The 22,377-nt window shown below is 56.0% G+C and overlaps 10 protein-coding genes across 10 annotated transcripts; 5 read left to right on the top strand and 5 right to left on the bottom strand.

Moving 5' to 3' along the window:
• Positions 1-1,336: 1,336 nt before the first annotated feature.
• BO86DRAFT_313987 (Zn(II)2Cys6 transcription factor domain-containing protein) lies at positions 1,337-3,418 on the top strand (the record flags this gene model as incomplete). The annotated part of the gene is made up of 5 exons (XM_025668027.1): positions 1,337-1,443; positions 1,504-1,769; positions 1,836-2,328; positions 2,417-2,697; positions 2,751-3,418. 5 exons carry the CDS (start codon positions 1,337-1,339, stop codon positions 3,416-3,418), a joined length of 1,815 nt encoding a protein of 604 aa, XP_025527214.1.
• Positions 3,419-4,181: 763 nt separating this feature from the next.
• Positions 4,182-4,850, top strand: BO86DRAFT_419333 (putative phosphoglycerate mutase family protein; the record flags this gene model as incomplete). The annotated part of the gene is made up of 3 exons (XM_025675116.1): positions 4,182-4,395; positions 4,470-4,692; positions 4,766-4,850. The coding sequence occupies 3 exons, from the start codon at positions 4,182-4,184 to the stop codon at positions 4,848-4,850; spliced, it is 522 nt and encodes a 173-aa protein (XP_025527213.1).
• Positions 4,851-6,289: 1,439 nt separating this feature from the next.
• Positions 6,290-8,372, top strand: BO86DRAFT_363017 (putative MFS peptide transporter; the record flags this gene model as incomplete). Its single annotated transcript, XM_025669945.1, has 5 exons — positions 6,290-6,323; positions 6,373-6,672; positions 6,723-6,858; positions 6,911-7,557; positions 7,642-8,372. Exons 1-5 carry the CDS (start codon positions 6,320-6,322, stop codon positions 8,370-8,372), a joined length of 1,818 nt encoding a protein of 605 aa, XP_025527212.1. The 5' UTR covers positions 6,290-6,319.
• A 106-nt stretch (positions 8,373-8,478) lies between these two features.
• Positions 8,479-9,793, bottom strand: BO86DRAFT_389553 (ribokinase). The gene has a single exon (XM_025672160.1). It carries the CDS (start codon positions 9,612-9,614, stop codon positions 8,550-8,552), a length of 1,065 nt encoding a protein of 354 aa, XP_025527211.1. The 5' UTR covers positions 9,615-9,793; the 3' UTR covers positions 8,479-8,549.
• Positions 9,794-10,617: 824 nt separating this feature from the next.
• Positions 10,618-11,193, top strand: BO86DRAFT_400012 (uncharacterized protein; the record flags this gene model as incomplete). The annotated part of the gene is made up of 3 exons (XM_025673678.1): positions 10,618-10,814; positions 10,870-10,992; positions 11,064-11,193. 3 exons carry the CDS (start codon positions 10,618-10,620, stop codon positions 11,191-11,193), a joined length of 450 nt encoding a protein of 149 aa, XP_025527210.1.
• A 41-nt stretch (positions 11,194-11,234) lies between these two features.
• On the bottom strand, positions 11,235-12,970 carry BO86DRAFT_389552 (uncharacterized protein). Its single transcript, XM_025672159.1, has 7 exons — positions 12,717-12,970; positions 12,645-12,664; positions 12,548-12,581; positions 12,422-12,495; positions 11,973-12,352; positions 11,804-11,899; positions 11,235-11,737 (listed from the first exon to the last, which is right to left on the bottom strand). The coding sequence occupies exons 1-7, from the start codon at positions 12,892-12,894 to the stop codon at positions 11,479-11,481; spliced, it is 1,041 nt and encodes a 346-aa protein (XP_025527209.1). The 5' UTR covers positions 12,895-12,970; the 3' UTR covers positions 11,235-11,478.
• Positions 12,971-13,157: 187 nt separating this feature from the next.
• On the bottom strand, positions 13,158-15,825 carry BO86DRAFT_100071 (OPT family oligopeptide transporter). The gene has a single exon (XM_025665837.1). The coding sequence runs from the start codon at positions 15,733-15,735 to the stop codon at positions 13,330-13,332; it is 2,406 nt and encodes an 801-aa protein (XP_025527208.1). The 5' UTR covers positions 15,736-15,825; the 3' UTR covers positions 13,158-13,329.
• A 1,213-nt stretch (positions 15,826-17,038) lies between these two features.
• Positions 17,039-18,388, top strand: BO86DRAFT_314068 (glycerol-3-phosphate dehydrogenase family protein; the record flags this gene model as incomplete). Its single annotated transcript, XM_025668030.1, has 3 exons — positions 17,039-17,091; positions 17,149-18,260; positions 18,315-18,388. The coding sequence occupies 3 exons, from the start codon at positions 17,039-17,041 to the stop codon at positions 18,386-18,388; spliced, it is 1,239 nt and encodes a 412-aa protein (XP_025527207.1).
• Positions 18,389-18,669: 281 nt separating this feature from the next.
• rrp3 (RNA-dependent ATPase RRP3) lies at positions 18,670-20,219 on the bottom strand. The gene has a single exon (XM_025672158.1). It carries the CDS (start codon positions 20,114-20,116, stop codon positions 18,773-18,775), a length of 1,344 nt encoding a protein of 447 aa, XP_025527206.1. The 5' UTR covers positions 20,117-20,219; the 3' UTR covers positions 18,670-18,772.
• Positions 20,220-20,441: 222 nt separating this feature from the next.
• On the bottom strand, positions 20,442-22,114 carry BO86DRAFT_314015 (Zn(II)2Cys6 transcription factor; the record flags this gene model as incomplete). The annotated part of the gene is made up of 2 exons (XM_025668028.1): positions 20,442-21,942; positions 22,014-22,114. The coding sequence occupies 2 exons, from the start codon at positions 22,112-22,114 to the stop codon at positions 20,442-20,444; spliced, it is 1,602 nt and encodes a 533-aa protein (XP_025527205.1).
• Positions 22,115-22,377: the final 263 nt, after the last annotated feature.

Genomic DNA, 22,377 nt, shown 5'->3' with positions numbered 1-22,377 from the left:
CTCTAGATGGCCCGATTTGCATTAGGCAATGGCTCTGACTAAGTTATTAAGAGGCGGCGCTGGCTGGCCAGTGAGCAAGCAAGCACTGTAACGCCGAACCTTCCCCAGGATTTGTGTCCTGAAAGGATTGAGGCTAAACCATTTCCTCTGTAGTTTTTTGGAGTCGTCACCTTCGATCGACGCCCTACTTGGCACTATCCATCCACTTCGTGGTCGCACAGGAAGTTTAATTGCCAGACAGGACTGCCAGCTTGACACGTCCCCCTGACGAACTACGCAACCCAGTAAGATGGGGATGAGTAATGGATCTCACCTCACGCGGAGTTCTTCCCCATTCGCTTGCAGCTTAACCTTACCTTTTAAACTCCAAAGCAGGTCTCACACAAATGAGGGGAAGCGCTGATGGTCTCGTATCTTGGAGAAGAGTCGGGGCCGTGTCTCCCGATTCTGTTACGTACTTGATGTTTTGCTACGAGGCGCGGGAGAGACGAGACAACAAGACGATCCAAGCCAACCTGCAATTTGGAGCGGCGGCTTATCAGTGAAGGCATTACGCAGACGTGTTTGCCAATTGATATTCCTTTGGTGGTGCGACCGTGGAGCCTGAGGCGGAGTGAAGTCGGCCCGAGTCTTAGCATTTTCCTCCCTCTCGGCATCTGCATTTCTTTCGCCGAGGCCGGTCGCCAGGCTGTTTTCTGGAACTGCGACCACTGGGCAGCGGATTGTCTTTCCATCTTTGCCTGCCAATCGTGCGTCTGCCAATCTAATCTTACCTACTCGTACTACTGAGTACGCCCATCCCCGGAGCCGAACCATTCCCGATTTTTTGCCCACCATGTCAAAAGATAACAGCAACATGATTGACAACGGCTTATATGTAGATCAGCCCCTTACATGCCACCCTGCCAGATCATACTACATGAGGGTGTCGAACAGATGACCAGAAGATAAACTCTTATCGAGATCATCGTAATGGAGACTACTAGTCATCGCGGGAAGCTATCACTTGGCAATAATTTAATGACTTGTAGTGCATTGTGCTTTGCATGCTTTGCATAGTTGGCACACTTTGCATTCTCCTCCTTGCATGGGATGCTGACATCACGTGACACAGACGGAGTTCCGCTCCCCCCAGTTGCCTTCTCCCCCGCTCGGCATTCGGAGGGAAACCCACTCCAACCCCGTTCACACAACACATCAACCACCACCACCACCACCACCACCATTGTTGGACAGCATTGAAGGAGGTATCACACATCCCCCAAACATGTTTCTACTCAGTTCATTGAGGTCGTCACATGTGTAGACAGTCTGTGTACTGTACGTTCGGTCTGTCATGGATGGAGATTCCCCTTTATCGATTCCGTATGGCCACGCTTGTAGTACGTGTGCTCGTGCCAAGGTTCGCTGCATCCCACAGGCTCGAGATTCCCCGTGTGAGAGGTGAGTCGGTGGAATTTCTGCAGACGGACAATGGACCAATCCACCGCTAATGTACCGCAGATGTCATCGCTTGGGAAAGGAATGTCGTCCTGGATCGCGCCGTCGCCGTCCCAAGCGGCTTTCCAAGGCCGCTCAGCTGGAGCAGAAGATGGATGGGCTAATGTCTTTGCTCCAATCATCCGGACAAATACCACCAGGAGGAGGAGGAGGAGGAGGAGGAGGCCGGCATTTTCCCGTCTCCGCCGGTAGTCAAGAGGGCGTGGATCGTACATGCACAACAAATCCGTTCTGTACTCCCGACACGGGGACGGGGATCGAGTCCGACGGTAGTGGTAGCGTTAGTGCTAGCCCGCGCCACTCTCCGCCCACCGCCATCGTCACGCCCAGCCCAGCGGAGGCGGAGGCAATGCTGCATTCATTCCGCACGGACAAACTCGCTTGCCTTCCCCTTCTACATATCCCCAGCACGGCCACACCGGCTGACCTTCAGCGCGATTCTCCCTTTCTCTGGCGCTGCATTATCACCACTGAAACCAAAGATGCCGTGCAGCAGGCCTTGCGCTGCGTCGACATCCGTCAGACCGCTGCCCAGATTACTATGGTTGACTGCGACAAGAATTTAGACCTGTTGCAGGGATTGCTGGTGCATATCGCCTGGATCTCTTTCCAAAGCTACCCCCCAAAATCGATCATGGTCCTGTACTGTCAAATAGCCACCGCGCTCATCTGTGAACTGGGATTGAATCGTCCCGTCCGGAGTGACCTCGCCATGCTGCCTCCCGTGTGCAATGACCTGGTGCCGCCAGCACCGAAGCAACCTGCACCACGCCCCCGAACCATGAATGAGCGGCGAGCCGTGCTGGGCTGTTTCGTGATCAGCTCAGTGTAAGTAAACGCCTTCATGCTACCATGTGACCTTCTCGTTCTATGTCCGCCACGAGCCGAAAAATACCATACTAATCGATATACACAGCATTGCTCAATTCCTTGGCCGCATGGAGGTGATGCGGTGGACGCCTCATATGACAGAGTCCGTAGAGCTTCTCTCCACAAGCACCGACTCTCCGCACGACGCCACCCTCGCACATCTTGCACGTGTCCGGCTCCTCGTCGAGCGCATCCGTGAGGGGCCGTGGAACGAGAACTCAAGTTTGACTGACATTCCGCGGGCACCACCGCCATTTTATATGAGCAGTTTGCAAACCCAGCTCATCCGGCTCCGCGCTGACGTTCCTTCCGCCCTCCTCAACAGTAGTAGTGGGTCTACCTATCCATCCATAGTGCGATTCAATACTTACCCAGGGCAGATCCCCTCATTTTCTACATCCTGCAAGCAGAAACTACACTCTACGAGACAGCTCTTATCCACCCGAAACCTGAAACCAATGATACACCTGGTGCTCTCGACTCCTGGCGCCTCGACCACCTTTGCGCTTGTCTAACCGCTGTTCGCTCCTTCTTTGACAGCCTTCTCACAACGCCTATTCGCACTTTTGCCTCCTTTCCTATCATCCAAAGCATTCTCGTTGCCCACTGCCTGGTCACTCTCTCGCGTTTGACCTTTGCCGACATCCCGGGCTGGGACACACGACTGGTCCGCCGCACGGCGGATGTGATTCTCATCGCCGATCAGATTAGTGATATGCTGGAGCAGGTCGTCAGTCTCCGCCGGGACGAGCACGAGAAGGACCCGTTCCATAAGCTGGGCGTCATGGTGCGGCGACTGCGCGCCACATGGGCGACGAGGCTCGGGGAATCCACAACCACCACCTCATCTGCCGAGGGGGGCTTGCTCGAGTCGCAGCCGCCGCTCCCGGGTCAGCCACTACCTCCAGAGTACGGGTACCCAGAGCAGACGCAGCTGCCGGGCCAGATGCCGGGGATGATGGGGGACTTGTGGGACTTTGATGTCTTTTTCGCCGGGTCGGATAGCGCGTGGTTGATGGATGCGGTGACGACGGGGGGACTTTGTTGAGGCGAATTGCATCTTGCTTTTTGGGCGTTACGACATAACGATCATCTCCTACTGTACAAAATCTGGTAATGTCTCACATGGCGGTGGGCGCGTAACTTGAATTTAATTGACTTTAATCATTGATTGCATTTGGCAGCCTGCAGGAGCTGACAGGTTGACTCAGCAGAGTCTTCCTGTGCTACCATCTTGAGTAACTTATCATTGAATACTTACCTCCGGTCAATGAGAAAATTTGGCTCATAGATCGGTAGCCAAGTCTGGGAAGGCGGATCGAGCCGCCCATCGGAATATATTGCATCTCCGCTTCATCTTCATCTTTCCATCATTCTTCCTCTCTGAAATGCTCAATCAACTCGCGATCTTCACGTTCTTGTTACTGAGTACGAAAACCTGACCCAATGCTTTAACCTACACTGGTCCCTACCTAATCATAGCGAAGCTAAGCTCCACGCCCCGCGACAATTCACACCCCCTCAACCAATCATACCCCAATGGCTCTCCGCAGGGCCTCCACCTGGATCGACAGCCATTGTTGACAATGAACGCCCGCACGTGCAGCACTGGCTCGTTATCCCTCGTCCGGAGTTGCCAGGTGACAATGCATGAGCTTCGTGGGGGCGGAATTTCGTGGTTGAGTGCAACAAACTCCTACCAAGGTTATATAAGTGCAGTCTGCCATCCGGCTGATTCCGCCCGGCCCAAAGCAAAGCTTCGGTTTGGTTGAACGTGAACACATCTGCACCTAGACACAATCCTCACCACAATGTTCGTCAAGTCCATCTTCCCTTTCTGCTTCTTCGCCGGCACCGCCCTGGCCGACGCGACCGTGTATCTCATCCGACACGGCGAGAAGCCCAGCGACGGGAGCACCGGACTCAGCGCGCAGGGGGTGGAGCGGGCCCAGTGTCTGCGGAACGTCTTCGGGGCGGATTCCGGCTACAACATCCAGTATATCATGGCGGAGACCCCGAAGAGTGGTATGTCTTCCCCTTGTGATTTCCTTTCTTCACGGTGATGGAAGTATATCGCTTCCCCGCTAACTCTTGGATAGATGGCAAGCGAGACCGCCCGTATCTGACCGTGCTCCCGCTGGCGGAGGACCTGGGCATCACCGTCGACACCTCGTGCGCCAAAACCGATGCGAAATGTGTCAAGAAGGTCGTGGAGAACTATACCGGGGACGGCAACATCCTGATCTGCTGGGAGCATGGCGAGTTGACCGACATTGTGGAGGAGTTAGGGGACGATGATGCCCCGACGTATCCGGATGATAGGTAAGTGATCGACCTGTCTCGATTGGCGTCTCAGAGAAAAACTCTGTAGGCACTGACGGTCAATTCTTTGCAGCTTCAATCTCATCTGGACGGATCCTTCTCCGTACACCGACATCACTGCTATTACGAGCGAGAATTGTCCTGGACTTGATAGCTAGCTGCTATCGCGGGGATCACGGGTTAGGTAGTTGAGAATGAAACTTCTTTCTGGATGGAAACCCTCCACGCTACATGAAAGCTGTCGACCACTAGGTGGCAAGATGCATCAACGGTCTTGGTGGCCTGACAAGTTGGTTGTGGTGCAGAGAATTCGTGGTGTGTAGCCCAAGTCTCAGCTGCCAGCACGTCATCAACCGCCCCGAGCACACATACTTCGGGCGCACCGACGCCAGCCGACCGGGGGAGCCATTCTCCCACCCCCATTCATCCACCATGACATCTGGTGGCGACCATCGAACACGTCGAGAACTCGCCGATCAATGCATCGAAGTCCGTGGCCACCTTCTAGTGTATATACGACCGTCTTATGCTCTAAGGTGGGAAGCTTTCGTCGCACGAACAGGTCGAGGGACGGCGATAAGAGCCACGCCACGTTCCGCCGACCCACGACCGTCCACCACGCGATGCAGGAACTAGGAGCGGAGGTTTTACTCGAATGGGCGCACTCGCTCGTGCGTTCCCCACGATGTATCTGCTGGGGACCGGGACTGGACTAGGAAGCACGAACGACAGAGCCAGCCAGGCCCCTGTCGGTTGCCCAGGATGAGGATCCTGGCTCAACCCATTTTCGGTGGCAATTCGTAACGGTCGCATGCGGTGGGGAAGTGGGAAATTGGGATTTCTGCCGATGCTTGATACGGGAATCACCTTGTGGATGGGTGTAATCTGCTAAGCGAAGCCTCTGTCTTGGTGGTTGTGGTTGTGGTGGTGGTTGTTGCTGGGCGAGGGAGATAAGCAAAGCCAAGTGTGCTGGGCAGGGGCATGACCGGCTTGGTATCTTGGTATTGCTTTACATCTCGGTAAACCACGGTGGATGATATGATATATCAATTCTACCAGGGTCAACCTTTAGTTACCACCTCGTTACCACCAGCTGAGGGCCATGGCGACCAATTGACATCCCCGGGATGATTTCGAAGGCAACCGAACTGGTCACCCGATCTGAATACATGCATCAACCCCAACCCCAACACACGAATGGCGTCAATGCCGATTATCAGAAATTAATCTGTACACCCACCGCGACTGGACCTGGGCTCGATGGCGCAAGTTCCCGTGCATCTCTTATCATTGTCCGTGTCGAGGCTGGGATTGGTGCATTCGCCCTTTGCATGCGGGCTGATAAGCATCAGCTAACCCTAACTAGGCTTCGAGCCCCGGTCTAGTGCTTTTGGGTCTCCCTGCAATCACCCCCAGCCTCTGCTCAGCGTTACATCCCCCTCGCTGTCCGACGGCTGTGAGATTGCTTGAATTCGCCCTACCCTCCTTGGCAAGGCCATATCGCCGCCGGGGGTCCGTCCTGTGTTTGAGCGATGGATATATAAGAAGAACCCACGCGAGGCTGTCGGTGCTTTCCTGCTGCTGTTGTGTCCGCACCCCCTGACCCCTGCGATCGCCACCTGTCACAATGCGTATGTTGCCTTCTTCGATTAGCGAAACTCCCTCACTGACATGCACCAGCTGCCCTAGCTGCAGAGAACCAGGTCGTCGACGCCATCAACCATGGCGAGGTGACCACCGTGATCAGCCATGCCACCCAACCCGACCCGGAGAAGCTGAACTACGAGGTCGACACCACGGCCATCCACGACGAGGACTACCCTGCTCCCACGGACGAGGAGGTGAGCAGCCTACGCAAGATCCCCGCCAACCTGCCCATCGTGGCCTACTCGCTCTGCTTGGTCGAGTTCGCCGAGCGTGCCTCCTACTATGGTGCGCAGACGGTGTTTTCCAACTTCATCGAGTTCCCGCTGCCCAAAGGTATGTTGCCTGCTCACCTCGGGCCCGTGGCATTTGCTCACCCAGTATAGGTGGTAACGGGGCTGGTGCTCCGCCACGCGGCACGCAAGAGACCGCCGGTGCCCTGAACATGGGTCTACAGGCCAGTGATGCTTTGGTCCTGCTGTTCCAGTTCCTGGCCTACGTGATTCCGATCTTTGGAGGATGGTAAGGTCTCTCCCATCCACCTTCTCCGTCAGGTCCACTGACCAGTCTTCAGGTGGGCCGACGTCCACATCGGCCGGTACAAGGCGATCTGCATCGGCGTGGCCATCTGCGGTGTGGCGCACATCATCCAGATCATCGGCGCCATCCCGTCCGTGCTGCAGCAGGGCCAGTCGCACGCGGCGCCCCCGTTCATCATCGGGCTGCTGATGCTGGCCTTCGGGGCCGGAGTCTTCAAGCCCAACATCGCGCCCACGGTGCTGGACCAGTTCCGCCACCAGAAGCAGTACACCAAGACGCTCAAGTCCGGCGAGAAAGTGATCGTCGACCCGGAGATGACCGCCACGCGCACGATGCTGATCTTCTACGGGGTGGTCAACGTCGGCGCCTTCTACATGCTGGCCACCACCTACGCCGAGAAGTACGTGGGCTACTGGCTGGCCTTCCTGCTGGCGGGGCTGGTCTACTTCATCCTGCCCGTCGTGCTGGCCCTCGTCTACAAGAAGACCTACCGGCTGCCGCCCAGCGGGAACTCGGAGCTGGGCCAGGCCGTCAAGATCACCATGACCGCGCTGCGCGAGAACAAGTTCCAGGTCTGGCGCAAGAACTTCTTCGACGCCGCCAAGCCGAGTGTGCTAGCGGCCAAGGGAATCACCGTGAGCTGGTCGGATAAGCTGGTCGACGATGTGCGGAGAACATTAGGTATGTCCCTGCCCCCAGAACCCCCATTCTCTCTTCATCAACCACACTCCAACCACACCTCTTCATATACTAACGCGACAACAGTGGCCACCGAGATCTTCTTCTACTTCCCGATCTACAACCTGAACGACGGGGGCATCGGCTCCGTGCTGTCGAACCAGGGTGCCTCGATGACGACCAACGGCGCGCCGAACGACCTGCTGAACAACTTCAACGCGCTGACGATCATCGTGGCGGTGCCCATTTTGAATTATGGCATCTACCCGCTGCTGCACAAGTACAACTGCCACCCGGGGCGGATCACGCGCATCACGTTCGGGTTCTTCCTGGCGACGATCGGCGGCGTGGCGGGCGCCATCGTGCAGTACCGCGTGTACAAGACCTCGCCCTGCGGCTACTACGCCTCCTCGTGCGCGACGGGCGTCTCGCCCATCAGCATCTGGTGGCAGCTGCCCAACACCATCCTCAGTGCCCTGTCCGAGATCTTCTGCAATGTCACGGCGTACGAGCTGGCGTACGCGCGCTCGCCCGCCAGCATGCGCGGTCTCGTCATGGCCGTGTTCCTGTTCATGACCGCGCTGAGCAGTGCCCTCGGCGAGATCCTCGTGCCCGTCACCGAGGACCCGTATCTCATTTGGATCTGGGCTGCGCCTGCAATTGCGCTGGCCGTGCAGGGCGTCTTGTTCTGGTTCCGGTTCAAGCATCTCAATAACGACCAGTTCATGACGGACGAGAAGGATTATGACGGAGAGGAGGTGGAACGGAGTGAGCCGAGTGTTGTCGGGGAGGAGAAGGAGGTGGTGAAGAGTGGGTAGTTAGCTCGAGTTGGTGGTTGGGCTGGGTATCATGGTGAAGGTTAATGGCTTATGTATGATTGATGGGTTAATTGAGGGTCTCTCTAGTGAATTAATCTAATCTCTACACGTCTATAACCACATCCCAGTCAACAATGCTGTAATATACATCGTACTATTCCTACACCCCCACCCCCCCTAAGCATCGGAATCAACCTCATAGGCAAAGGGAATGCTCTGCATCGCCCCCTTGCGCTGCACACACCCGGCCGCCGCGCGATTCGCCAGCCTCACGGCGCCCTCCACCAGCTCATCAAACTCCTCCAACCGTCTCCCCTGCGCCACGAACCGCGCAAACGCCGCCGTGAAGTACCCAACAAACGTATCCCCGGCGGCGGTGGTATCGACGACCTTAGCCACCTTCTCCGCGGCCACGCACCCGCTCGTCCCGCAGCGGGTTGAGAAGAAGGCCCCCTTGGCGCCGAGCGTGATGAGCACGATCCCGACGTCAGCCGCCTGATGGAAGCGCGGCGCCAGCACGCCGGCCAGCGTCTCGGGGTCCTCTTCGGTGGCCGCCCCCTGCTCCAGCCCCAGCGCTTTCGCCATCAACACCGCCTCCGTCTCATTCATCACCAGCACACTCGTCCCCCTCAGCGCATCCAGCGGAATCCCCTCCGGAAACACCGGCGCCGGATTAAACACGACATGTGCATTTGCATCCTGCTGGTTATAATGCTCCAGCAACCCCAAGACCGTAGACCGGGGAATCTCCCCCTGCAGCACCACCACCTTGCCCTCCACTTTCTCCCCGGTATTAGAAACCAACCCCTCCACCCCCTGCACCACCTCTTCCACGGAACTCATCCCCACGTGATTCGCCCCAGGCACCACCGCAATCCGGTTCTCGCCGCTGTCCTCCTCGACGATGATCGTCGCCGACCCCGTGCTCGCGTCTGCCCGCTCGGTCACGCCCGCCACGCTGACACCGGAGCCTTCGAGGAGCGGCCGCATTAAGGCGGAGTAGTACGGGTCGTTGGCCCCCACGGCGCCGACCATGTAGACGTTGGCGGAGTGCGTGGTGGGTGTGGTGTGGGCGGCGCGGCCGCATGCGACGGCTTGGTTGGCGCCTTTGCCGCCGGCGGAGATGGTGAGACTGGTCGCTGTGAGGGTCTCGCCGGCGAGCGGGCAGCGTGGCGTGTAGGTCACGAAGTCGGTGTTGAGGGAGCCGATTATTAGGATGGAGGGCTGGGGTGGAGGTGACATTTTGCGGGGTGGTGAGTGGTAAGGTGGGGAGCAGGGTTGAGGTTTGGTCTTCGGCGTTGGGTGTTAGTTTGTCGGCTGTGGGTTGTGGACTGTGGATTGGTGATAAGACTCCCGGTATATGGTCTGTTATGAGAGAGAGAGTTGCGTTGAGTTGTGTTGAGCAGAGAGGAGGTAAACAGAGAGTGGTTGCGATGCGACACTGGAAGGGTCGCGTGAGCGGGGTAGATGGAGGGGTGCATCAGTCAGCAAGTCACGTGCATGCCATCGCTGCGATAAGCTGATAAGCCGATAAGTCGATATCGATAAGAATACTCAATACCATATGGTTTATGTTCACTGCCTGGCAGAAGATACATGTCCATGAAGATAGATTATAGGCTGTAGTAGTTGTTGTGGATCTTTCTCGGGGATCTTACCGTCCGGATATATTCTCAGTGCCAACCTGGCTTCTGCTAAGCATACCGACACAAACCGCGCGGCGGGAGTATACATAACCCTAGCTGCGGTTTATACCTCGGCAACAGGCAAGGTATACACGACTGCACAGATCATTCAGTTTCGAGAGAGGACAAGCTCATAGACTAGACAGAAGACAAAACTATAGTCTGCGGACTTATACACCTCAATGACCCGTCAATTGCACTAGGCATCGGCCCAGCTAACCCCAACCAGGCACCCACCTACTACCCACCACTATATCACCTCGGCATCCCCTCCGCTCGCCATTTTAGGACCTCTGATGCAATCTGCAAGGCAGACAGCCACCACTGTACTCTCTGGCAGGTCCGAGAAATTCCCCGAGCTCCTGCATATCATCCCCCCGACACGGGGTACATACCCGTCAACCTTAATGTAGTCCAGCCGTTGAAGTTCTTCAGCGTCCATCACCACAGTAGTACCGCACCACAAGAGTAGTTCTATATAAGAGCCACCCTCCCAGACAACCAACCCAGTAGAGAGCACCTTCCATCTCATTCCCATTTACATCCAACCCAGAATCAAAATGTTCTCCCTCCTCCTCACCCTCCTCGCAACCACCACCCTCACCCTCGCCTCCCCCTCCCCCCTCCACAAACGCTCCGTCACCTGCCTGAAAGTCGGCGCCACCGCGACAGCATCATGGACCAACAGCGCCGGTCAGAGCTGCACCTACACCGGCGTGGTGGGCAGTAACTACGGCGAGAACAGTGCGGGAGGAGAGTACGTCTTCCCCCACAGAATCAATCCTATACTACGCACATCCTGACCAGAGAAGCTACTCGTGCAACGGCCGCTGCGGCGCCGGATGCACCGGCACGGCCATTGGCAACGTCTACACGCAGGACTGCTGGTCGCATGACATCTGCAGTTACTTTAACAATGCGTCGGGGGGTGCGAGGTATGTTCTTCTTGACTCAAATTCTTCCACGGTAAGGTGGAGTAGGTGCAGGGTGGAGGCTGACAGGATAGTGACCCCAACTGCGGCGCGGCGTACGAGGCGGCCGAGGATGACTTCCTGCTCGGATATGTGGATGGGTGCTCGCAGACGAACCCGACCAATGCGGTGGTCAAGCCGACTACCTCGCCGGTTTGTTCTTAGTCTTGTCTCGGTTGGGAACCGGCTATCACGGAGGAGGAGGACAGAGATGAGACTGCGCTGTATTCCCACACTTCACAAACCGTATACTATACACCTTATGTATCAATCTAAGGACAGGGTATCACTCCAAACATAACAGAAGAAATCACAAAGAAGGAAAGGAAAAGAGAAAAGAGGAAAGAAACAAGAGGGAAAAAAAACGAAACCAAGCCAAGAGACAACAAAAACGGAATAACAAACAACAACTGAGGCTCCAGAAAAGACTCACACCGCAATACCACCCTCTCAAACAGCCGAGAAATACCCCCGTCCATTTTCCATGGGTATCGGAGGTTCCGTCAACGCCATCCCAATATCATCCTGCAGCTGACTCAACCCGGGCTTCCGCGCTTTGCACGGGGGCGTCTCGCCCGTCGACGAGCCCCGGCTGTGGCTCTCGGCGGTGGAACTGTGGATGCCGATGAGCCAGGGGCAGTGGAAGCGCAGGAACTGCCGGAAGTACGGCAAGCAGCCGCAGATGATGATGAAGTTGGCTTCGATGACGCTGGATGCGGTGTCAGCACTTCCATCTCGAATAGACCGAGAGGGGGATGGGCGGGGCTGGGCGTACATAAACACACTCGCCAACGCAAGCTTATACGTCGGATCCACTGAGGTCACCAGCGGCCATAACGTCGCCAGTCGCACGATGCTCGTGACGATTGTCCTACCACCCAAGACCATTAGCCGACCCTATCCTCTTACCCATCCAGCCACGCAACACCCGAAGGGAAACGTACAAACACCCCACCAAAAACATCCCAAAGATCCCGACCTTCTGCACCGTCGGCAATGTCAACTTCATCACAATGGGCACCGGAATCAGGATCAACACCACGTCGCTCAGCGTGTTCGTCACCGCGGTCGCCATGTAGATCCCGGGCCGACTGATGCACCCGCCCGTCGTGTCGGTGACGTCCCAGTTCCGGCCGACGGGATGGCACGCGAAGATGAGCGCCAGCGTGAGCGCGATGCTGTACGCGATGATGAAAATCGCCACGCCGTTGATCACGTACTTCCAGAAGCGGATCATGCTGAGCAGGCGGTGGTAGAGCATCAGGAGGGCGATCTTGGCCAGCGCCAGGCTGGAGATGTAGATTGTTGCGGCGGAGACGACGACCTTTGCCCTCTCCATGGTTAGTGCATGCACTGGAATGGTTAAAAAGGGATGTGGGGAGGCTGCGCGCACCTTGAGGTAGGTGTTGATCTGGTCCGGCGTCAGAAACCAGATATGCACGCCGATGTGCGCGTGCTCGAATCCGTCTGCTTCAGTTAGTGCGCATTTCCCTCAAACAAATGATGGGATGCGACCTACAGATGATAGTCCCCTGCGTCGCCATGGAAATGACCTGTCGCGTGTGAGCACCCTCTGTTTGCATAGCTCAAAAAAAAAAAAAAAAACAGCGACATACCCATGCGCATATTAAACACACTGCGACAACGACAGTCAGCCGTGTCCCAGCCAAGCTTGAGAGCGTACTCACCGTCATCCCACCAGAATTTCTTCATGATCCGAATCTTCGTGTAGACCCGCATCACCAGCAACGGGGTGCACACGGCGATCCCCACCGTCGCCAACGCCAGATTCGTCGTCCGCAGCCAGCCGTGGCCGGGGCTGCCGGTGGCGTTACTCGCTGCAGTTGCTGCGCTGGCTGCCTCCATGATGAGGTGCCGTAGAGGAGTTGAATACAGGGAACGGGGGCATGATTGCTCCACCGGGAGAATATTTGACACTTTTTTACCTTCGCAATGGGGGAAATGGGGCGGCGGGGTGGGATTTTATACTGGAGAAATAAGGTTGGATGGATGAACGCATCATCGACTCGGGCCACTTGCAGATCCGGCAAATGGCATCCGGCGGCGGTGCACTGCCCTCCCTCCACCCAAGATCCTACCGATCATTTAAGTTAAATCTGAGCTCGACTTCGCATCGGATGTCATCATCTTCGAACTTATAACTTAACTCGTATCACTCATCATTATATACTAAGCTAATCTAGTCGTCTCATCTATACATCTCATCCATACGAGCACGTCATTATATATATACACACAATTCATAACCGCTCAGACTTTTCGACTCCGTCCTCCCCATCATCACGAATCTAATGCAAAGCATCTTTCCACGGAATCAGCATTGTTTCCCCACCAGTTGGGCATCGACACCCGCTTGCCGGAGCCAAAGAACAAGAAGATCAGCAGCATGTTCAAGTTGAAGCCTGCGTCGAACGCCGCCGCGATCATATAGCTGTACCGCTTCCACACCTCAAAGCGGTGGCGGTAGGCCCAGTACATCACCACGTAGCCACCGATAAAGGCCGACGTGTATCCCGTGCTCAGATTACCGTAGAAGACCGCCATCCCCGAGAAGAAGATGCTGACGTTCCACAGGTCGATCCGCAGCGACTTGGGCAGCAGGCGATGCGCGATGTAGAGAATGGGCGGCAGGACCGCTCCCACCAGGAACGCCCACGGCAGGGGCCTCATCTCAGCTTCCTTGAATAGACGGCTGGGACCAAGCACGGCGTACTGGACACCAAGAGTGTTGGAGGACTTCAGGGACTGTCCAGACCACTGCCCAAGCGGATCGGTCTTCTCACCGGACAAATAGTCACCCTTGGTGTCAAGCACCCATCGGATCACCGCGTAATTGATCGGAATGCCCAGGATCGTGCCGAAAACCTGTGAGAAGAAGACAGTTTTGGGAGGAATATGCATGTAGTGTCCAATCTTCTGGTCCTGAAGCATGTACTGCGCCCGGTACCATGCATCACCGGCAATAGAGCCATACACCGAGGGTCCGCAGGGGTGACGGTGTCCGGCGCCCGCTTTGGTCTCCACCATGTAACCATAAACCAGTTCGTTGAATGAGCCAGCAGCGATCTGGTAGTTCGAAATGGCGTACAAGAAACCAAACGGCAACACCAGCACGCCTGCGGTCGACAGCCCGACAAAGAGCGTCCAGATGGGAATCCAGAGGTAACCACAAGCCAGGATGACAATCAGAGCCACGAATCCAGCCATGAAGAGAGCCACGTACCACCACAGAGGTACTTCTTTGTACGCCCGTTGCAGCACATTCAGCCGGTCGTGATACTGCCAGTTGAGGCCTTGATTGGGAGTCTCCGAAACCTTCTTGCGGGAAGCAATAAACTTTTTCACATTAGTGTAGACCTGTGTCCACCCAAAAGTCAAGATCCAGGTGACGGCAGCCGTGATTTTGGCGTAGTCAAAGAATGTCGCCCAGGCATTCTGAAGACCCATGTACATCGGTCCATATTGCTCGTAGGCGGTCTCATTCAGGTTATAGTCAGATGTCACCACCTTCAAGGTGGGATAGGTGGTGCCGTTCGCCATCATCAGCGAATTCGACATCAGTCCGTATTTGAACGAACCCAGATTACCCCATTTAGCCGCGGGTAAGAGCACCCAACAGTTGAACACAAACGCGGCGAACAAGACCACCTGGGTCCACCAGGGAGTCAACAGGATCGACGACCCGTTCCAGTTGATGTTGGACCAATCGAGCGACAGGTTCAGGAAGCCCATTCCTCCGATTCCAGAGCCGATGAAGTTGGCCACCGGGTTGCGGGGGGCAACCCAGCACAGAAAGGCCAGCGACGAGGTGAAGGGGAAGACATACTCCGGCAGGAATTGCCAAAGCGTCATACCCAGCAGCGAGAAGAAGAAGATCTTCATTTGTCGGCGCGCCAGGGGCGACGATCGGTCCTGTTTGCGGAAACTCTCGAAAAGGGTCGTCTGCATGAGTGCCTGGGGCCAGATAAACATAGGGTCGTACAGCAAGACCTGACGCACGAGGGCGGCAAACGCGTAGCCAATCCACACAATCGCAAACATGAAGAAAATAGCAACCCCGGCATTGACCCGCTCACCATAGAATAGCTCGGCCATGGCAATGGGGGTGTAGCCCAAATTGTAGGTCGCTCCGGAGGCGGCAGTCAAGGTGACGAGCACGTGCTCCTTGATGCTCCATGGCGCGGGGTTGAGGTTGAACGACCAGCGGGTAAAAGGCAACCGAACCTCCCAGGCTGGAAGCACTCGAGCCAAGAAGTGACCGGCGTAGTGACACGCAATCTGGACGAAGAAGACGGAATACGGGGCCTCCCGAGTACGGAAGTGACTCATCATCGACAGGAAAGCTCCGGGGCAAACAAAGATAATACATAGCACAAAGTAGCGGAAGGTAATCGTGGGCAGCGTCGGATCGTCGGTGAGACTGACTAGTTGGCGGACCTCCAGCGGCAGAGCGGTGATCTCAGGATCGTCCTCGACCTCCGCCTCGGCCACGGTCGGCTCTCCGGATTTCGGGTCGCGCTCCGGATCCCGCTTCAGATTGTCCACTGGGACATTGGTGATCGAAGGCGTCTCGGATGTGGGTGTGAGTGTCGGGTTCTCGCTGTAGCCGGTGGACCTGGCTCCTGAGGCAGCGTCCTCCGACCCAACAGAGTCGTGTTTCCGACGAAAGATGGTGGGCAGACCCATCTTGCACTGTCGAACCCAGAAGGGTGGAATTCTTTGCTACAGCAAGGAGAAACATCGCGGCATCCTGGTGAGCGCGCGCGGCCTTATAGAGGAGAATAGGCAGTTTGTCATTAGTTTCTGGGCAAAATGGCGTGCTCGCCGACACGACAGGCCTAATGCCAGAAACGGTCACAAACATGCATGCTGTTCGGGCGAAATCCGAAGCCACGGGATGCGACTGGATGCATGGTAAGGTTAGGTGGATGCAAGGGCTTTGGCACAGGGCCAGACTGGTGGATGAAAGATGGCGTTATCTGTGGAATCTTATTCGCGATCCGCCGAATCATTCTTAGCTTCGACGCTGTAAGGGCGCTGATTCGCCGAGCGAGATTAAACTTAGTCAACGGACCGTGCCTGAGCCAGAAGAAAGAGTCTGGCTGGATCGGTTTCTGCTCTGGTGTTTGGTTTGACTCTGGCTTCATTTTTTCTCGGGGGAATTGACTAATTGCGGCGTGGTGGAGTTTACACCGAAGGGCACACGCGGCGGATCTTCGGCGGCTCACGTGGCCGACTGACCAGTGATTTTTTCTTATCTGAAGCTTGCGCGGGAAAAGCTCGTTTGGAGTGGGTCGATTCTGGCACGGTTTGTTGCTTGAGGCTTGGGAGTCTGGGAGTCTGGGACTGCCGGTGGTCGTCTTGCTCAATCCCCACGGGTTTAGATTAGATACCGGGCATTTTCTCGAGCGAGAAGGCAAATCATTGTCACTGTCATGTTTTCTTTGAATCCTGGTCAGTCATTGTGAAGATCATTCCGGAAAGGTCATACAGGGAACGCACCATTGCAGCAGGAGCAGGGATAAAGCGGCCGGTGGTGGTGGTGGCGGTGGCCAAGCGTGAGCCACTTCTTCTAGAGTCGCATCCGTGGACGACCACCGGAGCGATCGACAATGTCTCCGGCTAGATCGAGGTTGCTGTACAGAGAACTTGGAAGCTTCCGACAGTAACCGTGACCCTGACAAACAAGACTGTTGGTTTGAAGTGAGAAGTGAGAGGTGAGAGGTGACAGGTGCCAGTCAAGGAAATCAAGGATCAAGGCTGTCGAACAGGTTGAGGAAAAGAAGGAGTGGGGGAAAAGAGAGAAAGTCACGATGACGTCCTCCTTCTCCCAGCAACCATCAACGTCACCGCCCTGGAATCTGCCGCGGCCTTCGCTCCCAGCCAGATCTATAAACCATTCGGCCATGGATTCTCTTCTTCTGAACTCTTCACTGAACTCTTCGGTTCAGCATCTATATTGTCGACATTCTCTACGAGCTCAAGCAACATGACAGGTCACACTAGAAAGCACAAGGTCGCCGTGGTCGGCTCAGGAAACTGGTACGAACAACCCCTCCCCATCCTCCTGACATCACTGACACACACTTCCTCAACCAGGGGCTCGACCATCGCCAAGATCATCGCCGAAAACACTCAAGAACACCCCGACCTCTTCGAAAAGGAGGTGCGCATGTGGGTCTTTGACGAAGACATCGAAATCCCTGAGTCCTCCAAACACCACAGCAAACTGGGCAGCCAGAAGCGCAAACTCACCGAGGTGATCAACCAGGTCCACGAGAATGTGAAGTACCTGCCGGACATCGCCCTGCCGGAGAACGTGGTGGCGGACCCGGACCTCAAGTCCACCGTCAAGGATGCCACGCTGCTCGTCTTCAACCTGCCGCACCAGTTCATCGGCAAGACGCTCGACGGGATCGCGGGCAACATCCTGCCCTACGCGCGCGCCGTCTCCTGCATCAAGGGGGTCGACGTCTCCGATGGGACGGTCACGCTGCACTCCGAGCTGATCATGGAACGGCTAGGGATCTACTGCGGGGCGCTGTCGGGGGCCAACATCGCGCCCGAGGTCGCCGCGGAGAAGTTCTGCGAGACGACCATCGGCTACGATGTGCCGCCGATGGATTTGAAGCAGCAGGATGACTCGGAGGATGCCAATCTGATCAAGATCGACGAGCAACGGCAGTGCAAGACGAAACCCACGCACGTCAAGCTCACCCCCGTGCCGCCGGAGCTGCCGCACGTCGGCGCCGAGCTGCTCGAGACGCTGTTCGCGCGGCCCTATTTCCACGTGCACCACGTGCGCGATGTCGCCGGCGTGGCGCTCGGCGGCGCGCTGAAGAACATCATCGCCCTCGCGTCGGGCTTTGTCGCCGGCAAGGGCTGGGGGGAGAATGCCAAGGCCGCCATTATGCGTGTCGGCGTCCTCGAGATGGTCAAGTTCGGCCGCACCTGGTTCCCCAAGTCCGTCGAGGAGCGGACGTTCACCGAGGAGAGCGCCGGAATGGCCGATCTGGTCTCCTCCTGCAATGCCGGTCGGAATTACCGGTCGGCCTGCCACGCAGTGGAGCAGGGGGTCAGTGTCAAGGAGATCGAGGAGAAGGAGCTCAACGGACAGAAGCTGCAGGGCACGTCCACCGCGTACGATATCTATGAGTTCCTCGAGAAGCAGGGCAAGCTCAAGGAATTCCCCTTGTTCGTCGCAGTCCATGGTATGTTTCCTACCCAGGCGCTTGTGCGGGGTGGTTAGTGCTGACCTGTCACAGATATCCTCGAGGGCACTGCTAAGGTGGAAGATCTTCCAGCATTGATTGGGGGGAGAAAGAAGATTGAAGGCTAGGATGGTTTGAAGCCACTAGATAATGATAGACGTAACGATAATGAATATATAAACTGATGATTTGAGACCGTATCGTTATTCCAATGACGATCAAGCTGTAAAGACGAGCGATTTAAAAATGCATCATCGAAATCTTTTCTGATGGAAGCGCCTTAGGAACAAGCAGGCAATAACAGAAACCTCCAGCAAGACTATCGCACCACAGAAGCTGATGGTGGTGGTGATGATGCTGAATATACTACTGCGGGGACGGTCGGCACGATGTGGGTCGTATAGTTCATCTCGAATTATGGAAACTTTTTCGCTCTAGGTTAAGCTGCAGACAATACACCTTTTTCATTATGCACAAATTCTCACCAGTCCGCCCGGACGAGATTATCCCCCCTAAGCCTCCTCACGGTCCATATCATCTCTGTTCCTCTTCTTCCCCCGTCCGCCCCGACCCTTCGTGTCCTTATCCTGCAAGTCCCGCATAGCCATGGCCGCTTGTCGCTGTGCCTCGTTCACTCGGTCGCTGAACACCATGACCTCGTCCTTCTCCGGCTTGTACTCGTCCAGCTTCTTGTTCAAGACGCCCTCGATCCGCAGCCATACCTCGACTTCATACTGAGTGACAAAGGAAATGGCAATACCGCTCTTGCCGGCACGAGCCGTTCGACCCACACGGTGGATGTAGGTCTTGCTGTCCTGGGGCAGATCGTAGTTGAGAACGAAGTCAACGGCGGGAATATCCAAACCACGCGCCGCAACGTCCGTGGCCAGCAGGAGATTGCGCGACCGGGCGCGGAACTTGCTCAATGACGCCAAACGAGCGCTCTGCGAAAGTTGGCCGTGGATAGGGATGGCGCCAAAGCCGAGGTTGCGCAGCAGGAAGGCCAGGCGCTGGGTTTCGTGCACAGTGCGTGTGAAGATAATGCCGAGTTGCCCCGCGCGCTCGTTCAGCAGGTGGACCAGGTAGACGTCTTTGAATTTGTGTGGGATGAACATGTAGGACTGGGAGAGATTCGTGGCGGTCTGGTTCTTGGCGGATACGGAAACGCGAACGGGATCGGACAGCGACGCCCTTTGGAGGGATTCGACCTTGTTGGACATGGTCGCAGAGAACAGGTAGGTCTTTCTGCGGGGCAAGAGGCGGAGAAGCTTGTCGAGGATAGGACCGAAGTCTAGGTCGAGAAGTCGATCGGCCTCATCCAGCACCAAGTATTTCAGATTCTTCAGCGAGAAGCCCTTCGTGTTTTCCAAGTGATCCAACAGACGTCCCGGCGTCGCCACGATGACATGCGGTTTCTTGCCCAGCGCCATCGCTTGCGACACCATGTCCATACCACCGATCAGAAGTGTACATCGCACGGAGATCAGCGACCCCAGGGCTTCCACGGTTTGGGCGATCTGCTGCGCCAGTTCTCGAGTGGGTGCGACGATAAGGGAGTGCAGTGTTTGAGGTTTGTCCATCAGTGCTTGCAGGATCGGGAGCACAAATGCGGCCGTTTTACCACTTCCCGTCTCAGCGAGACCGATCAGATCACGTCCTTCTAAAGCGATGGGGATACAACGGGCCTGAATGGGAGTGGGCTTCTTGAAGCCTAACGAGTCGCAGGCCTCACACAGGGAGTCGATGACTCCCAACTCCTGGAATGTTTCTGCAAGCTTCGTGGTTGACTCGAGTTCGGTGTCGGCGACCGGGGTCGCCTCCGCCTCTGGTGAGGCATCTTTGGCAGATTTGCCCATTGTGGGTGTTGAGCTGTGCTTTCTGGGGAAGACGAGGGCCTTGGAGGGAATTAGAGGACAGCGGATGGTTGAGAGAAGGGTCGCGACTCATGAAGCTCTGGGGTGTTGCCCTGCGCATCGCCGGGAGGATTTCCAAAAAATTCCATGTGAGCGGCGGAACATCTATTGATCCGGAGGGCCGATAGCTTATCAGTGGAGGTCTTATCGCGTATTCTGCCACCGCCTGGCTGATCAGGCAGAAAGCCTTGCCAGCTGAGCGGTGAGATGCCGATCACCCACTGCTTCGGCTTCTTTTCCTATCTATCCGCACATACGGTACATCATCTCACGCTCTGTCAAGCTTAAACCACCGTTCATTCCGCTCATTGCCCACATAATATGACAACCGCGCATGATCTTGATCCTCAGTAATAGTCACAGATACCCCACGCGGCCCCGCAGTATTATTTGCAGGTTTGCTTGCAAGTTCCTCTGTATCCCCACTCGGCGGCATCGAACCAGTCATAGACTCCACTTTCATGATCTCGGTAGCGATACGAGCAGCTAGATTCGAGTCCCATGGTCCTTCACGATGCGGCCAGGATTGTAGAGCTTCAATCGCCTGTTCGCGAACTCGATAACTCCGACATCCGGTGGCTATGAAGAAGAGCGGCGGAATGACGCCCATGTCCATGCAAACACTAGGTCGGTCAGGAAACTTGTCGGTCACTTCCTCAACACAAGCCAGGAGATGCTCGAATCTAGAAGTATAAGTGTCCAGCAGGGGGTCATTGCTGTCCAGTAGACAGGTCTCGAGATTCAACGATGTTGTTGTCTGATGGAGGTGAATGACATCTGCACCGCGTTGCTCTTTCGCGCTCAGCTCGTAATATCGTGTGGCACGGAAGTGGTTGAAGGTTTGAGCAAACTCGTTCACTTCTGCGCAGCGTCTGATCTGCTCTTGGTAGAGAGACTCGTACTGCATCGCGACCTGTTCATGCGACAGGGCCTGTGCGGAGTTTGTAAACTTGAAAACCGGTTCGAGAATGTGGTTGAGTGCTTCGCGCGCACCAGAGACGTTCCGAAATGTGCGTGTGCCATCTATTTGCGACGTCGCGACAGCCTGCCCAGCATTGCCTTCCATAAGTGAACTTGTCTCGCCAAACTGGGCAGACTGAATGTCCAAGTGAGCGAAAGCAATGACTAGGTCCCGCTCTACCGGTGGCGCACGCGCACCCGACTCATCTGTCACCATCACGCCAAGCTCATTAAGGATTTGGATCCCATTACGAAGATGCCCGAAAGCCTTGTCATACTGACCCCGCAGCCATTCCAAGAGCACAAAGACCAAGCAGCATAGCAAGGTGACATCCCGCAGCCGAGGGTCGTGGGATGCTCGGCGGGTATGGAGAAGCGAGAACGAGCGCATGGACTGCTCCAATGCGAACCGATGCCAGGAATTTCCCAGGTCTTCCTTGGACAACGGCATCCCTTGACTCTCAGAATTTTGATGGAGCGCACTTAGAGCAACGATGGCGTGATAGACCGCGGGTTCCTCGTGACCCATCTGAAGGATCAATTGCTGCCACAGGGCGGAGTCGAAGAAGCCCACCATCGCGGGCATGGTGCGAAGGTGGAAGAACGAGAAACACCGTTGTTCCTCTCGGTTCATCATCCAGTGCACTCCCCCGGCTAGGCCTGGCATGATCTTGAATTGGGTTTGAAGTGGCGTATTGGTCTTGCTTGCACGGGGTAAACGATGCTGGTCATACCCATCGCAACGCCTACCGGTGGATGTGCAGTTGTTACACGCCCCGGGGGCTTCGTCGCATTTCTTGTGACGGGCTCTATTGGTGGTATATGAGAAGTCGGGTCGATGAATACTGCGTGTGGGGGGGAATGTATGATGCAGACTCACCGACAAGTGCGACAGCCTGTGACTGATCTCTTACCTCCAGCTCTTCGTCGTGGCACGAGAGTGGATTGGCCAGGGCCGGAGGTATCGCTACTCTCACTCATATGAAACAGAGTCGACTAGGCAGCGGAAATAGGAACACGAATAATGGATGGTGGCAGCCTAGGCCTGCGAGGGAGAACAGGAATTTGAGGCATGGAGGGGTGTGTCAAGATGAGGCGGAGCCTAGCCTTCTTAGCGCAGATGCTGCATAAGTGAAATTACTAACTAGGGCTAAGTAGGCATCCTTCAGCTGCAGTTGTCGTAAGGGGAAGTAAATTTAATCTAGTGCTTACGGCCTTTCGCGCTTGATCTACTCCACACTTGT

This window comes from Aspergillus japonicus (assembly GCF_003184785.1).
Source record: "Aspergillus japonicus CBS 114.51 unplaced genomic scaffold BO86scaffold_27, whole genome shotgun sequence".
Lineage (NCBI taxonomy): Eukaryota > Fungi > Ascomycota > Eurotiomycetes > Eurotiales > Aspergillaceae > Aspergillus > Aspergillus japonicus.
Note: the sequence above shows the minus strand (reverse complement) of the source record. Positions and strands in the feature narration are given on the sequence as shown.